At 42.3% G+C, this 18215-nt stretch overlaps 1 protein-coding gene across 4 annotated transcripts in view; it reads right to left on the bottom strand.

Moving 5' to 3' along the window:
• Window positions 1-18215, bottom strand: part of ctnna2 (catenin (cadherin-associated protein), alpha 2) — a 1317235-nt gene that overhangs the window by 117039 nt on the left and 1181981 nt on the right. For all 4 annotated transcript variants that reach the window (XM_063047106.1, XM_063047107.1, XM_063047108.1 and 1 more), the window contains one exon: window positions 17671-17776. In XM_063047106.1, the coding sequence (XP_062903176.1) occupies window positions 17671-17776 (106 nt within the window). The remainder of the gene's footprint in view (window positions 1-17670; window positions 17777-18215) is intronic.

Below are 18215 nucleotides of genomic sequence, written 5' to 3'. Positions count from 1 at the left end.
TAACCCCTACCATTTGCCAGTACCCATTTTCAGCTGGGTGGACTGGAGCAGTGTGTGGTTAAGTGCCTTGCTCAAAGACACAACACACTGCCTTGTACCATACATCAAAATTGTAAAACAACTTGAAGTTATTTAGTACTGGCTGGCCATTACCGTATATCTGTCAGTGGATGGTTCCTCTCTGTTCTGTGTGAGAATCGCAATTACCCTGGCATCAAGATGTACAATTGTACAATTGTTTTGTTGGTCAAGACTATTTGAATATAATCAAATAGAAGAAAACACATGCAAATGCCTAAAATTTGGAACATGTACACTCAGTGGCCACTTTATCAGGTACACCTGTACATCCGTTTGTTAATGCAAATATCTGATTAGCCAATCATATGGCAGCAACTCAATGCATAAATGCATGCAGACATGGTCAAGAGGTTCAGCTGTTGTTTCGACCAAATATCAGAATGAAGAAAAAATGTGATTTAAGTGACTTTGACTATGGAATGACTGTTGGTTCTGATTTCTTGGGATTCTCACAACAATCTCCAGTGTTCATAGAGAATGGTGCGAAAAATAAAAAAAAAAGAACATCCAGTGAGTGGTAGTTCTGTGGGCAAAAACACCTTGTTAATGAGAGTGGCCAGAGGAGAATGGTCACACTGGTTCAACTGACAAGAAAGCAGGAGGAACTAAATCTTTTGTTACAGCAGTGGTGTGCAGAAGAGCATCCCTGAATGTATAACACATCAAACCACGAAGTAGATGGGCTACAGCCGCAGAAGGCCATGAACATACACTCAGTAGCCACTTTATTAGGTACAGGAGGTATAAGGTGACAGGGTGGAGATACATCACTACTAAAGGAGGTGTAAGGTGGTCCTTTCCTCTGTTAGCCTGCAAGGTTAACCTTGGGCAAAGTGTAGCACCTGCTTAGCACCCCCCCCCCAACCCCTGATCAGGGTCATGCGTTGCCACATGCAGCTGTGGAGGCCAGGTCGTTGTGTGAATTTAAGGTAGAGACTGATAGGTCCTTGATTGCATACAGCATCAAAGGTTACAGGGAGTAAGTTGGGGAATGGGGTTGAGGAGGGGGGAAAAAAGGATTGGCTATGATTGAATGGTGGAGCAGACTCGATGGGTCAAATGTCCTAATTCTGCTCCTATATCTTATGGTCTATTTTTGGCTGCCCAGTGAAGAAGTACTAAGGGAACCTTTTCACTTACCATTCTAATTTCTTTGTTTCTAATAGACACATTAGTCATTTAATGACATTAAAGGTTCTTTTCGTTGGTAGACTATTCGATTTTTTTTAGCTGCTCCTGTGAATTTTAAAACCCTTACTTTCCAATGTCTATGTAACTTAGAACTAATAGATAGGGAGAAGTAAAGGGGGATTTGTTCAAATGCACAGCCTGACCCCCCATAGCTCAAATACCCTGCTTTTGTAATATTTCTGTGTTGAGTATTGATTCAAAACTTTAATCCATCCCCCAGTAGCAAGTTTTAATCCTTTTGAAACCGGTGAAGTTTTTTTTACTAATTGGCTGCTTCTTGGTCGCCACATTACTTTCTAGTTTTTTTTTATCTTTGCTCTGTGCTTATTTTGTTAATGCCAAAAAAAGTAGGGGCATACAACAAGAGAGAGGAAATGGACAATATAAGCTATAAGACACGAAGACACAGGAGCAGAATTAGGCCATTTGGCTCATCGAGTCTGTTCTGCCATTCAATCATGGCTGACTGAATATGATAAAGTCTGCTGTGTGATTCTGGGTATGGTGCCACAAACAGATTGGAAACTGAGTTTGGGTAAAAAGAACACTAGAAATAGAAATTTGTGTAGGTTTCTCAAGCCTTCTCCAGTATTCTATACGATGAAGGCAGGATTAATATCTTGCCCATGTTCTCATCAGATCTGAAACTATCAGAAGGCAACAAATTTGAAAGGCTTAGTTAAGAACCAGATGAGGGAAGAAAATGATCAGGTGATTTTTAACTTTAATTCAGTGAGTTAAGAAGTGTATAAAGAATAGCATATTTGCTTTAAAAGATAAATAAGGAAAATCAAACTGGCACTGCCTACAGTAATGCCAGTTTTGAGAGCAATGGAAATATAGAGCTGAGAGAAAGTTCCTATTAGAAAATAATATTACTGATATTATGCTTTCAGAAGGCTTTTAGCAAGGTGCCACAGAAGAGATTACTGTGAAAAACAGAAGTACATGGGATTGCTTGTAATGTACTGACATGGGTAGAGAACTTTTTTCTCTTGTACAGTGAAAGGTGGGATATTGTAAGGAGCCTGCCAAAGCACTTAAAAAGAAGGAATCTAGAACTGCCTAAGGACTCAAAAGATGATTGTAGTCCAAAATTCAAAAGTTCAAAGTAAAATTTATTATCAGAGTACATACATGTCACCACATACAACCCTGAGATTCTTTTTCTGTGGGCATACCTAGCAAATTTATAGAACGGTAGCAGTCAACTGTAAATATTAGGAGCTGTTAACCATAAACAAACTGAACAAATGCAGATATAAATAAAGAGCAATAAATAAAGAACGTGAAATAACAATATAATAGACCCCTTAAATGAGTGTAGCTATCCCCTTTTGTTCAACATCCTGATGGTTGAGGGGTAGTAACTGTTCTTGAACCTGGTGGTGCGAGTCCTGAGGCATTTGTACCTTCTACCAGATGGCAGCAGTGAGAAAAGAGCATGGCCTGAGTGGTGAGGATCTTTGATGGATGCTGCTTTTCTACGGCAACATTTCATGTAAATGTGCTTAATAGTTGGGAGGGTTTTACCCGTGATGTACTGGGCTGAATCTACTACCTTTTGTAGTATTTTCTGCTCAAAGGAATTGGTACACCTATACCAGGCTGTAAAGCAGCCTTTCCAACATTCATCTATAGAAGTTGGCCTTGGTTTTCAAAGACAACTTTTAGTGGTAATAATATTGGGAACAGAGGAGGAATTTGATACTTAGTTGTCATGGAGAGGATTATTGGGCAAGAAGCTCAATTCAGGATTGAGTTCATTGAGTTAACTATCCCATGGGAGGAAGGAGTGGAGGCTGCCTCCAAGCAGAAGAAGTACTCAGATCTGGCAGCTGAGTGTAAAGAGGATAGCATTCTCTACCCTTTGAAGGAAGGATGCCAGGGCTTCATCAGCGTATTGACAACAAGGTTACTCCGTGATATGGCAGTAATTGGAGCGAGGCTCAGTTGGGCTACCAGAGAGTTGGCTGAAGGCAGAAAAGGGCAGGCTTTGGCTTTGGCCATGGCTGAGGAGGCAGGATAGAAATTGGGGGACTATCTAAACCCCATTGAAAGCTACAGGGGGTGGCAGGGAGACATCCCTCCATTGCTCCATCACCAGCAGATGTACTAGAGCTAAGGGAGCAAAACTTCAATGAGCAGTGGTCTCTGGCTTATGACCCTGGCAGCTGACCTAAGGGCACTGTTGGAGATACGGCAGGTAGCAACGCCAAGCAGGAAACAACATTCAATATAAATCATATTCCATATACTGATTCAGACAATAAAAGAAAATAGAGTTATGGAACAAGAAGATACTTTGCAGAGTGGCAAGCAGTGACTAGTGGGATACCACAGACCTATGGTATCATGAAGTTTTATCCTGAAGAAGGATCTTGGTCCAATACATCGACTGTTTGTTCATTTCCAAGGATGCCGCCTGACCTGCTGAGTTCTTCCTGCATTTTGTGTATGTTGTTTTAGACTTCCAGCATCTGCAAAATTTCTTGTGTTTACCATAGATTTATGCCTGGAAACAGGCTATTCTCAGGATACACTCAGAGGCTCTTAATTAGTTACCTCCTCTTGATAATAAAAAGGCCTCTAAATGTATGTTCATTGTCTTCTGCTATTATAGCCCATCCACTTCAAGGTCCAATGTGTTGTGTGTTCAGAGATGACTTCCTGCACATCACTGTTGTAACATATGGTTATTTGAGTTATTGTTGCCTTCCTGTCAGCTTGACCATTCTCCTCTGACCTCTCTCAATAACAAGGCATTCACAAGGTGAACTTCCACTCACTGGTCATTTTTTTTTTTTGTTTTTTGTACTATTCTCTGTAAACTGTAGAGATTGTTGTGCATGAAAATACCAGGAGATCAGCAGTTTCTGAGATACTGACACCACCCCAACTGGAACCAACTATCACTTCAGGGTCAGTCACTTGGATCACATTTCTTCTCCATTCTGATGTTGGTCTGAAAAACAACTGAACCTCTTGACGATGTCTTTCATTCACTGAGTTGCTGCCATGTAATTGGCTGATTAGATATTTGTATTAACGAGTAGGTGTATAGGTGTACCTAATAAAGTGGCTATCGAGTCTCTATTAATGATTTAGAAAAGAGAATGAAATACAATATTGCTGAGATCGTGGAAAACAGCTGGTTGGGAGTGTGTGATGTGAAGTGAAGCAGAAAGCTCTAGGGTGACTTAGACAGGTTGAATCAATGGACAAATGTATGGCAGGTGCAGAATAATGTGGATAGATATGAAGTTATCCAATTTAGTGGCAATAACAGGAAGGCAGATTAACATTGAATGATGATGTATTAGCAAAGGGAGAGGTACAATCAGACCTGGGTGTCCTTGTGCACCAGTCGATGAAAGTAAGCATGTGGGTGTGGCTGATGGTCAAGAAGACAAAATCAGAGCAAGGGCATTTGATTACAGGAACAGTGGTTTCTTACTACAATTCTGACACCACACCTTGAGAGTTAGATGCAGTTTTGGTCTCCTAATATCAGGAAGAACATTTTTGCTATGAAGGAAATACAGCTAAATTTGGCCTAACTGATTCCTGTGGCGAAGAAAAATTAGGATTAGATTTGTATTTGCTAGAATTTAGAACATGAAACAGTACAGTGCAGGCCCTTTGGCCCATGATGTTGTGCTAATCTTGTAAACTACTCTAGCATTTTTCTGACCCTTCACGCCCACATAGCCCTCCATTTTGTATCATCCATGTGCCTATCTATGAGTCTCTTCGATGTCTCTAATGTACCTGCCTCTGGCAATAGCTTCTACATCTCTACCACTCTATGTGTAAAATGCTACCTCTGACATCTCCTTCATACTTTCTTCCAAACACCTTAAAGCTATGCCCCCTCATATTAGCCTTTTCTGCTCTGGGAAGAAGTATATAACTATCCACTTTATCTACACCTCTTATCATCTTGTACACTTCTCTCAAGTCACCGCTTATCCTCCTTTGCTCCAATGGGAAAAGCTGTAGCTTAATTAACATATCCTCATAAGTCATGCTCTCTAACCAGCATCATCCCGGTATTCTGTATAGATACTTAGATAGCAAATGTTCTTTGATGCCTTAAAAATCTCCCCTGCATCTCTTTAAAGAGTCCACATCCTTCCTACAGAACCGAACACAATATTCCAAGTGGTCTAACCAGAGTTCTATAGAGCTGCAACATAGCCCTTCAACTCAAACCCCCAACTAATGTAGGCCAACACACCATACCCCTTCTTAACCACCCTATCAACTTGTGCTGCAAATCTGAGGGATCTAAGGACCGAAGAAACAACATCACTCTGTTCCTCCACACTGTTAAGAATCCTGCCATTAATATGGTATTTTACCTTCAGGTTTAACCTTCAAAATGTAAATCATTTCACATTTTTATGGATTAAAATCCATCTGCCACTTCTCAGCACAACTCTGTAACCTATCAGCGTCCCATTGTAACCTACAACAATACTATTCACGACACCAACACTATTCATGTCAACTGCAAACTTACTAACCCACTCTTCCTCATCCTCATCCAAGTCAATTATAAAAATCACAAAGAGCGGTGGTCCCAGAACAGATCCCTGTGGAATATCACTGGTACCTGACCTCCAAGCAGTATATGTCCTGTCTACTACCAACTTCTGCCTTCCGTGGGGAAGCCAGTTCTGAAATCTCAGTCAGATTTCCCTGAATCCCATGCATTTGACTTTCCGTATGAGCCTATCATGGGGAACCTTGTTAAATACCTTACTAAAATCTATATATACCACATCCACGACTCTGCTTTCATCAGTTAGTTTTGTTACTTCCTGAAAGAATTCAGGGCTGTTAAGCATAACCTACCCCTCATAAAGCCATGTTGGCCATCCCGAATCAAACTATGTTTCTGTTATGTTCATAAATCCTGTCTCTAAGAATTCTCCAGAATATTTTGCCCATCAGTGATGTAAGACTCACTGGTCTATAACAAATCACCTGTGGAACCGGAGGAGCCGATACACTTGACCTCCATTAGGAACGCTTACCATGCCATTCCACTCCCCCATTTTGGAAACTCTGAACACGTGGCTATACTTCCATTCCCAGCAAATAGGCAGAGACTAAAGACCACAGCACCAGTGGCGAGATCCAAGAAAGTATGGTCAAGAGAGGTGGAGAGGTGATGGAGGACTGCTTTGAGTTGGTGTACTGGACAATATTCAGGAATTCATCTTCAAGTCTGCATGAATGCACCACAGTTGTCACTGACATCATCAAAACCTGTGTGGAAGAGTGTGTGCCTTTGAGACATACTCAAATCTAAAGCCATTGGGTGTACTTAAGGCAGAGATAGGTATGTTTCTGATTAGCCGGGGATTCAAAGGGTATGGGGTGAAAGCAGGGGATTGGGGATAACTGGAAGAATTGGATCAGCCCATGACTGAACGGCAGAGCAGACTCGATGGGCCAAATGGCCTACTTCTGCTCCTATATTCTATGGTCATGCATGAACCAGGAGATCTGTAGTCTGCTAAGGGCTAGATTTGTGGTATTCAAGACCAGTGATCCAGGAGTATATAAGAAGTGCAGGTATGACTTGCAGAAGGCTATCCTTAAGAGTGAGAAACACAATTTCAAGTGAGGTTAGAGATGGAATCTGATACACATCAGCTCTGGCAGGTTTGCAGACCATTACTTCTGACAAAGAAAAATCTGACGTTATGAACGGCTGTGATGTTTCACTCCTAAATGAGCACAAGACCTTTTACGCATACTTTGAAAAGGAGAATAAAACTACATCTATGTGAATCCTAGCAGCATCTGGTGACACTGTGATTTCTGTCTCAGAGACAGATATCAGAACATCTTTCAAGAGGGTGAACCCTCTCAAGGTATCAGGCCCTGATGGTGTACCTGGTAGGACCCTGAAAACCTGTGCCAAGCAACTGGCAGGAATGTTCAAGGACATCTTCAGTCTCTGACTGCTGCAGTCGGAGGTTCCCACCTGCTTCAAAAGGGCGACAATCATATCAGTGCACTAGAAGAGTAGGGTGAGCTTCTTCAACGACTATTGCCAGTAGCATTCAGCAATCACATCGACTGTGATGAAGTTGAGATTGGTCATGGCTAGAATCAACTCTTGCCTAACAAAGGACCTGCACCCACTGCAATTTGGCTTTTTCCACAATGGGTCTACAGTGGATACAAACTCACCGGCTCTCCAATTGGCAATGGATCACCTGGACAATAGTAATACTTACATCAAGCTACTGTTTTTGATGACAGCTTTGCGTTCAACACAATCATACCCTCAGTTTTAATCAAAACGCTCCAAATTTGGACCTCTGTACCTTCCTCTGCAACTTGATCCATGACTTCCTCACCGGGAGATCACAGTCTGTGCAGGTTGGATATAACATCTCCTCCTTGCTGACGATCAACACTGGTGCACTTCAAGGACACATGCTTAGCCCACTGCTCTACTCTCTATACTTGTGGTACAACTCCTATGGCCAGCATGCAAAGGTACAGAAATCTCTTCCCTCACTTTACCTGAAGATCGAAAGGGAAGCTCAGTGAAATTTCTAAGATATCAACAGAACTGTCCAGACTGGTTGTAGGTAGCATAATTCTGACATTGATGAAGTCTGGATCCCGGATTAACAGCTTCAACATAAATGATTCCGCAGAATCTGGAAATCCACAGTAACACAAACTCGATGGGCTGAATGGCCTACTTCTGCTCCTTGGCCTTATGGTCTTATGAAAAGGAGCATCCATCATCAAATATTCCCACCTCCTAGGTCATCCAGTCCCGGTGACTTATCCAACTTGATGCTTTCCAAAAGCTCCAGCACATTCTCTTTCTTAATGTCTGTATGCTCAAGCTTTTCAGTCTGCTGTAAGTCATCCCTACGATCACCAAGGTCCTTTTCCGTAGTGAATACTGAAGCAAAGTATCCATTAAGTACGTCCGTTTTTTCCTCCGGTTTCAAACACACTTTTCCATTGTCATACTTGGTTGGTCCAATTCTCTCACGTCTTACCCTCTTGCTTTTCACATACTTGTAGAATGCCTTGGGGTTTTCCTTAATCCTGCTCACCAAGGCCTTCTCATGGCCCCTTCTGGCTCACCTAATTTCATTCTTAAGATCCTTCCTGCTAGCCATATATTTTCAAGATCTCTATCGTTACAGGTGTCCCCCGCTTTTCGAACGTTCGCTTTACAAAACCTCACTGTTATGAAAGACCTACATTAGTACCATGTTTTTGCTTTCAGAAGGTGTTTTCACTGTTACGAAGAAAGGCAGCGCGCGCCTCGAGCAGCCACTCTCCCCCGGATTCGGAACGGCATTGATTAAACACGTTGCATTGAGCAGCCATTAGCAAGATGAGTTCTAAGGTGTCGGAAAAGCCTGAAAGAGCTCGTAAGGGTGTTACACTTAGCGTAAAACTAGGCATAATTAAGCGTTTCGATCGTGGTGAACGAAGCAAGGACAAAGTGAGTTTGGCTTGTGGAAGCTGACGAAGATGATGTTGAAGAGGTTTTGGCATCCCATGACCAAGATCTGATAGATGAAGAGCTGATGCAATTGGAAGAGGAAAGGATAACAATCGAAACCGAATGCAGTAGCGAAAGTGAAGCAACTGCGTGAGATTTTCGCTGTAATGATAAAGTACGACTTTAATTTTGAAAGGGTACGTAGGTTTAGGGGTTATTTGCAGGATGGTTTGAGTGCTTACAAAGAACTGTGTGATAGAAAAATGCACAAGGCTCAGCAGTCAAGCAAGCCTTCGACACAGCAGATAACGAACCTCAACCTTCGTCATCGAGGCAAGCAGTCATAGGAGAAGATGAGCTGCCTGCCCTGATCGACAATGAGATGACACCCCCGTGTCCCACCACCCCAACCCCCGGGCCCCGGACAGATACTGTACCGATTCGTGGAGAATGCAGTGGTAGCCAGGAGGCACACAGCACATCTTTAAGAAAAAAGCCGAAATAAACATGCTAATTAATTAGGTGCTGCCTAGCATGTAATTGTCGGCCCAGGTCAGAGGCGATGCAATTGGAAATCACCTCTGATCTGCGCCGACATTTACATGCCAGGCGGCACTTAATTAATTAGCATGTTTATTTCGGCTTTTGTTTTAAAGATGTGCTGTGTGCCTCCCGGCTACCGCTGCGTTATTCGCGGCAATGTATCGGGTCGGTGGCCCGGAGGGTAGGGACCACTGCACCACCCCAACCTGCGACGACTCAGTCTAACACACCATCATCAGTGCGCTCGGCGCTGTTTTCCCAATTCCAGTAAGTGATACTATACTAAACATACATTATTTCTACTTTACATTGGCTGTATATTTTTACGTGTTATTTGGTAGATTTGGCAGCTTCATAGTTTAAAGGTTACGGAGAGCGCTTGCGCCGTGTTTTTCTCAACTGTGCTTGCCTGAGATTTTCTGCCGAGAGCGCTTGCGTGAGATTTTTGCAACGGAGAACAGTTCAGTAATGATTGTGGAAAAGTATTTCTACTTTATATAGGCTGTGTATTTATCATATCATTCCTGCTTTTACTATATGTTACTGTTATTTTAGGTTTTATGTGTTATTTGGCATGATTTGGTAGGTTATTTTTGGGTCTGCAAACGCTCACAAAATTTTCTCATATGGTAATTGCTTCTTCGCTTTACGACATTCTGACTTACGAACTGTTTCATAGGAACGCTCTACCTTCGGATGGCGGGGGAAACCTGTACCTAGTTTTTTGAAGCTTTCATAAGCTTTTCTTTTCTTCTTGACTAGATTTTCAACAGCCTTTGTAGACCATGGTTCCTGTACCCTACCATCCTTTCCCATTGGAAAGAACACCACGCAAATATCCCCTGAACATTTGCTACATTTCTGCCGTACGTTTCCCCCAGAACATCTTTTCCCAATTTATGCTTCCAAGTTCCTGCCTGATAGCTTCAAATTTCCTCTTACTCCAATTAAACACTTTCCTAACTGTCTGTTCCTATCCCGCTCCAATGCTATGGTAAAGGAGATAGAATTGTGATCACTATCACCAAAATGCTCTCCCACTGAGAGACCTGACACCCGACCAGGTTCACTTCCCAATACCAGAACAAGTACAGACTCTCCTCTTGTCCTCTTGCAGGCTTATCTACATATTGTGTCAAGAAACCTTCCTGAACACACCAAACAAACTCCAGTCCATCTAAATCTCTTGCTCTAGGGAGATGCCAATTAATATTGGGGAAATTAAAATCTCTCACCATAACAGCCCTATTATTATTGCATCCTTCCAGAATCTGTCCCCTTGTCTATTCCTCGATGTCCCTGTTAATATTGGGTGGTCTATAAAAAAGACCCAGTAGAGTTATTGAGCCCTTCCTGTTCCTCACTTTGACCCACAGAGACTCAGTAGACAGTCCCGCCATGACTTCCTCCTTTTCTGCAGCCGTGACACTACGTCTGATCAACAATGCCACGCCCCCACCTCTTTTGCCTCCCTCCCTGTCCTTTCTGAAATACCTAAAGCCTGGCACTCTAAGTAGCCACTCCTGCCCCTCAACCATCCAAGTCTCTGTAATGGCCAGAACATCATAGTTCCAAGTACTGATCCACGCTCTAAGCTCATCGTGATGCGCTTTGTTCATGATACTTGTTGCATTAAAATAGACGCATCTCAAACCATCAGTCTGAGCTTATCCCTTCCCTATCACCTGCCTATCCTCCCTCTCACACTGTCTACAAGCTTTCTCGATTTGTGAGCCAACTATCTCTTCCTCCGTCTCTTCAGTTTGGTTCCCACCTCCCAATAATTCTAGTTTAAACTTTTGCCTTAGCAAACCTCCCTGCCAGGATATTGGTCCCCCTTGGATTCAAGTGCAACCTGCCCTTTTTGTACAGGTCATGCCTGCCCCAAAAGAGGTCCAGATAATCCAGATATCTGAATCTCTGCCCCCTGTTCCAATCCCCCAGCCACCCATTTACCCTCTACCTCACTCTATTCCTATACTCACTGTCGTGTGGCACAGGCAGTAATCCCGAGATTACGACCTCTAAGGTCCTGCTTCTCAACTTACTTCCTAACTTACTGTGGTCTGTTTTCAAGACCTCCTCCCTTTCCTACCTATGTCACTGGTGCCAATATGTACCACAACCTCTGGCTGTTCATCTTCCCACTTCAGGATATCGTGGACACGATCAGAAACATCCCGGACCCTGGCACCTGGGAGGCAAACTACCATCCATGTTTCTTTCTTGTGTCCACAGAACCGCCTGTCTGACCCCCTAACTATGGAGTCCCCTATCACTACTGCCATCCTCTTCCTTTCCCTACCCTTCTCAGCCAGAGGGTCAGCTCTGTGCCAGAGGTGCAGTCACTGTTGCTTCCCCCAGGTAAGCCATCTCCTTCAACAGTACTCAAACAGGAGTACTTATTGTTAAGGGGGATAGCCATAGAGGTGCTCTCTAGTATCTGACTCTTGCCCCTCCCTCTCCTGACTGTTACCCACTTATCTGTCTCCCAAGGCCCCAGCGTGACTATTTGCCTATAGCTCCTCTCTATCACCTCCTCACTTTCCCTGACCAGAGGAAGTTAATCGAGCTATATCTCCAGTTCCCTAACCTGGTCCCTAAGGAGCTGCAGCTTGACGTGCCTGGCACAGATGTGGCTGTCTGAGAGGTTGGGAGTCTATGTTTCTATGTTCTATGTTCATGGAAAGTTTATGGCAGTATTCTTAACAGTGTGGAGGAACATTGGGATCTTGAGGTCCAAATCCATTGATCCCACAAACGTGCCATGCAAATTGATAGGGTAGTTAAGAAGGTGTATGTTGTGTTGGTCTTCATTAGTTTGGGGATTGAGTTCAAGAGCTACGAGGTAATGTTGTAGCTCTATAAAACTACATTTGGAATATTGTGTTGGGCTCTGGTCACCTCATTATAGTCAGGACGTCAAGGCTTTAGAGAGCATATAGAGGTGATTTGCCTGGATGCTTCCTGCACTAGAGCATATGTCTTATAAGGAAGGGTTGAGTGAGCTAGTCTTTTCTGTTTGGAGCAAAGGAGGATGAATGGAGACGAGATAGATGTTTATAGTATGATAAGAGGCATAGGTAGAGTTTTTTGGACTTACTGAGTCTGCCTGCAAGATAACAAATCCCAGGGTTGTATATGATGACATTTATGCACTTTGTTAATAAATAGAATTTGAAGTTTGAACTTTAGTGGAGCAGGCTCAAAGAGCTGAATGGCTTTCTCCTATTTTCCACGTTTTTATGCTTCTCTGTGGTAATAGGAAACATGATACAGTGACCCTCCTATATATTTAAGCATTGGACAGAATTAAATTTAATAGAGTATTAAGGTTTGCTATTGGGCACAATAAACAGAACAAACCTTTTTCAGAGAGTATTAGCAATAAATGAAATGAATGAGTTCTACTTCAGATGACAGGAGAAAGCAAGGAGAAGTATGAGTGAGAAGGAACTCACAGGGGAGCAATCAAAGGCAGGCAATGTCCGTGTTGCATTTAGAAATGTGAAATACATGAATATTTAAGGAAATTGGATTTCAGATGCCTCAGGATAAGATGGAGTATTAAGGAGGGTTGTGGACAGAGATTAGATACAGCAATTCATTCTCTGCATGGTAAGCGGAAAGAAGGTTGTAAGAGCTTACAAGTGTCAAGTTTTAGCAAGACACCTGAATGAAAATCAAAACAAATTATTGATGATAATGGAAATTTTGGATGTAACTAAATGATAAATTATATTCTGCATTTAATACCTCATGTTATGAATTCAGCACTGGTCCATGTAAAAACAGTAAAATAGAGAGTACAGCATTTCCCACAAAAAAATCATTTCAGAGTTGACATGATGGCACAAATACTAGCAATATTTATAACCCTGTGTGCCAATGGAAATAAAACCTCGTCTGTAAGATGGAGTTTTTGAATTTTTGTATTTTGTATTTATTTTATTATTACACCACCTTTCCCAACTAAATTTACAGACATTTTACTCATTCAAGAGAGAAGCCAGAAGAAAAACATTTTCTTTCCATTTCATTTTGCCTTCCTCTACACGGCCGACAGTTACATGAGACCAGCATCACAAGCTGACAGACTTCTCATGAAGCTTTGGAGAGAAAAAAAATCTACCTTAAGCTGAACAGCTGCAGAGGTGAGGTTAATAGGATAGATCACAGTAAATTGTGATTAGTCTCAGTCGGGGAGATTGACTCACAACTGGTGGTCTAGTTTCTCTTCTTTGTTTAGGAATATTTGTGCAACTGGACTGATTGTTAGTGGGTATTTTTACTTCTTAATTCTTTTCTTTAGTAGTACGAGTTCTTCCTGCCAGGCTGAAAACAACTTTCACTTCTGGTTCCAGTAACTCAGATCTTACACCTGACCCATCTATTCTATATATTATAGTCTACCTGTTCTCATAAACACAAGAAAGTCTGCAGATGCTGGAAATACAAACACACAAAATGCTGGAGGAATTCAGCAGGTCAGTCAGCATCTATGGAAATGAATAAACAGTCGACACTTTGAGCTGAGACCCTTCTTCAAGAGTGAGAAGGAAGGGGAAAGACACCAGAACAAAAAGGTTGGGGGGAGGGGAAAGAGGCTAGCTGGAGGTGATAGGTGAAGTCAGGTGGGTGGGAAAGGTCAAGGGTTGGAAAAGAAGGAATCTGGTAGGGAAAGTGAGTGGATCATAGATAAAAGGGAAGGAGAAAGGGACCTGAAGGGGAAGTGATAGGCAGGCGAGAAGAGGTAAAAGCTCAGATTCTGGAATAGAGGAAGAGGGGAGGAGGGAGGGATTTTTTTTTAACCAAAAAGAGAAATCAATATTAATGCCATCACTGTGGAGGCTATCCTAACAAAATATAAAGTGTTGCTTCTCCATCTTGAGGGTAGCCTCACCTTGGTACATGAGTAAGCCATGGTAATTCATACTGTTATATCAGCTCTCATTTCTGATCTGTACATCCCATTCCTAACCTACATCTCTCAATCATGACCTATTCAGCATTTAAAACCATCTTTCCCACAATCCTGATTGAGAGGTTGCAGAACCTGGGCCTCTGTTCCTCCCTCTGCAATTGGATCCTCGATTTTCTAACCAGAAGACCACAATCTGTGTGGATTGGTGATAACCTATCCTCCTGGGTGACAAACTATACTTCATTTGGAGTTTGAAGAGATTTGGCATGTCAACAAATACACTCAAAAACTTCTATATTTGTACCGTGGACAGCATTCTGACAGGCTGCATCGCTGTCTGGTATGGAGGGGCCACTGCACAGGACCAAAAGAAGCTGCAGAAGTTGTAAATCTAGTCAACTCCATCTTAGGTACTAGCCTACAAAGTACCCAGGACAGCTTTAGGAAGCGGTGTCTCGGGAAGGCAGTGTCCATTATTAAGGACCTCCAGCACCTAGGGCATGTCCTTTCCTCACTGTTACCATCAGGTAGGAGGTACAGAAGCCTGAAGGCACACACTTAGTGATTCAGGAACAGCTTCTTCCCCTCTGCCATCTGATTCCTAAATGGACATTGAATCTTTGGACACTACCTCACTTTTTTTTAATATACAGTATTTCTGTTTTTGCACATTTTTGTAATCTATTCAATATACGTAATTGATTTACTTGTTTATTTATTTTTTTATTTTATCTATTATTAATTTTTTCTGCTAGATTATAAATTGCATTGAACTGCTGCTGCTAACTTAACAAATTTCACGTCATATGCCAGTGTTAATAAACCTGATTCTAATTCTGTATATTCGGACGGACTCAAGAGTCGGCTGTGGTCGGGTGCTTCCAGGATGCTGCATCGGCAAGTTTGTGGCGCTGGAAGCTCATGGCAGGAAGAGTTTTTTTTTCTTCCTTCAACTGTCTGCGTGAGATGGTGGGACTTTCGAGAGACTTTGAGACTTTTTTTCACCATGCCCTTGGTCCGTTCTTCATCAAATTACGGTACTGCTTTGCGCTGTTGTAACTGGTCTTGTGTTTCTGTGATATCATTCAGGAGGAACATTGTATCATTTCTTAATGTGTGCATTGCTAAATGACAATAAAAGAGGACTGCGTGTCCTCATAATCTAATCTAATGCTGATTACCTTTCACTCACTCTTACCCTATGTGTTAAACTGTTGATCTGTGCTATCAGGTTTTATCCCCATAGTTCACATCATCCATTGCTGCTCAATATATTCCACTTTGCTTGGTTAATTTAGTTTTCTAGTTCTGACTTCAATTTACCCTGCTTTTACTCAACTTCCTCCAGTTTCCTCAACTGCCTCCTAAAATTCAGTGATCCTGCAGGATTAGGAAAAGTAATAATGAACAGTGTTGTGAAACCTTTACTAAACAATCTGTTTTGTTTCCCTTCATAGATGCCGTCTGACCTGCTGAGATCCTCTAGCATTGTGTGTGTGTGTGTGTGTGTGTGTGTGTGTGTGTGTGTGTGTATGTGTGTGTGTTTGTGTTGCTAAAGAATCTGAACCATAGGATTTAATGGACTATAACATCAACACCTCCCTGTTGAGACAATCTAAGGTTGATCTTCTGCTATAATTCTATCCAATTCTTGGGAAACTACCAGTGCCATGGGTAAAAATTCAAGCCTTACATATTAGGAGGGGTATATGTGCACATCAATTTCAGGTCCAGGTGGCCATTTGCATTAAAAACCTCACCAGGTAATTGGGCACTATGTTGTTATTGCCTCCACCACCACAAGCCCCCTGGTATCTATGCTTCCAGACTCACGGCACCTCCACTACAATGGTAAACCAAATCTACCCTTCTGTTTAGCCTTCACTGATACATCAACCATTCAACCTGCTCTAAAATGCACACTGGAAGCATCTTAATTCTGATACCAGTGATCCCTAATGGGGTTCTAATCCCATATAAATAGGGGTGATGATTACAACCGAGTTGAAGAGATGGAAAACCTAGAAAGCATGCAAAAGGATCAATTTTGTTTGTCATATACATGTACGTCTTCCAAGAGGACCACAACCTTGTCGTGGTTTGGAGGCTTGCTTGCCTGCCTCATTGACCTAGAAGCTATGTTGGCTGGAGTCAGGGCTTTATGCTTTGGCTCTTGGTAGGATCACCCAAGCCGAACAGGTCAAAGTGTAGAGGACAGACTAAGAGTGGTCCACTGGTCCTCCAGGTTCAGGGGTTCAGCTCAGGGCTAACAACCCTGAATGGTAAAACAAAATTGTTATAGAAACAGCAATGGAGAATCCTCTACATCTGAGTGTGACAGTATTCCTGAGTCTCCACTCAGTAAGTAATGATACATGTGGTATACATGTAGTGTATTAGGAATTTGCTGTAGTGTGTTGGTCAGGGTGTGGCATATAACAAAAACAATATTCAACAATTATAAAGAGTTATATAAAAATAAAGAATTATATCTAAAAATAAAGGTTAAAGGATAGATATGGAATAAAATGTATTACCAGCATGTATTTGCAATGTAAATGGCAATATCAAAAGTGGTTTAAATTGTCTACAGTACAGCAGTGACAGCAGTAATAGATGAGGGGTGAGGGACTAATTAGAATGATTGATCAAATTAAGTCTTGTAGAATACAATATTTGTGCCCCCTTGAGTACACGGCCACCAAGACAGTCCTCCTCACTGAATTAGCCATCCCGTGGGAGGAAGGAGTGGAGGCTGCCCATGAGCGGAAGAGGCTGAAGTACTCAGAACTGGTGGCTAAGTGTAAGGACGCTGGCTGGAGGACCATATTCTACCCTGTGGAGGTAGGATGCCAGGGCTTCATTGGCGCATTGACAACAAGGTTACTCCACAATATGGCAGTGACTGGAACGAGGCTCAGAAGGGCCACCAGAGAGTGGGCTGAAGAGGTGGAAAAGGACAGCTTTTGGCAGTGACTGAGGAAGAAGGACAGAAATTGGGGGACTGACTAATCCCACTGGAAGCTGCAGGGCATGGCAGGCAGACATCTCCGTCACTGCTCCACCACCAGGAGATGTACCAGGGCTAGGGGAGTGAAACATCAATGAGTGGTGGTCCCTGGTTCATGACCCTGCAGCTGACCTACGGGCACTGTTGGAGGGGCGACGAGCAGCAATGCCAAGAGGGAAACATCTTCCTGTAAACCTCATTCAATGTCATGCAGATTTGGGTGGTGTCTGTATCATGGTTAGTCTGAACCTGTCAGGATTAAAATTAGCCTCAAACGAATACACATAACCTCCTTCTTGCCTGGGTATCATTTGCATGAATTGTAATTAAGTAGAGGAAGCGCAGCAGCCCTGCTGGCATCATCTCCCCTGGTGACATTGTATGCGGCCCCTCAGCAGTGAGTGAAAGTTTGAAGTGCATTACCTGGTCCGCCACAGCTCGAGCCAGTTTATCCATTCTGGACCCAGCCTCTGCGATCTTCTTTGCTGCATTGATAACGTCGGAAGTATTTTTTAGCGGACCCTTGCCCCTACAAGATATTGGAAAATAAAATAAAAGTAATAAGTGAATCTTCTAGTTCAGTAAAATTGGAGTTGAACTAATACATTGAAAATAATTTTGGAGTGTGATTAAGATCTCAATATTGCAATTGTGTGGAGAGAAATTGAACTGTTTTTCTATTCTTTTGGGAACAATAAGCAAAGAAGCCTTTTATTGGATGTAAGAGAATACTAAATGATCCCTATATTAAAACAAATTAGTTGCAACAAATACGAGATCAACATGTCTGTTATCATTTCACCAGTAATGTAATAACAAGAAAGTCACTGGCATTCGAGAAATGGCCAAGGCAAGAATGGCTGAGAGAATAATAGATGGAAGTCAAGACTACAAAATGATAAATCACATCTGCAAAGGCCTCCATGATAAACGATGTTCTAAAGTCTTTACCTAAATCAGTCACTACC

This window comes from Mobula hypostoma, chromosome 4, assembly GCF_963921235.1.
Source record: "Mobula hypostoma chromosome 4, sMobHyp1.1, whole genome shotgun sequence".
NCBI lineage: Eukaryota > Metazoa > Chordata > Chondrichthyes > Myliobatiformes > Myliobatidae > Mobula > Mobula hypostoma.
Note: the sequence above shows the minus strand (reverse complement) of the source record. Positions and strands in the feature narration are given on the sequence as shown.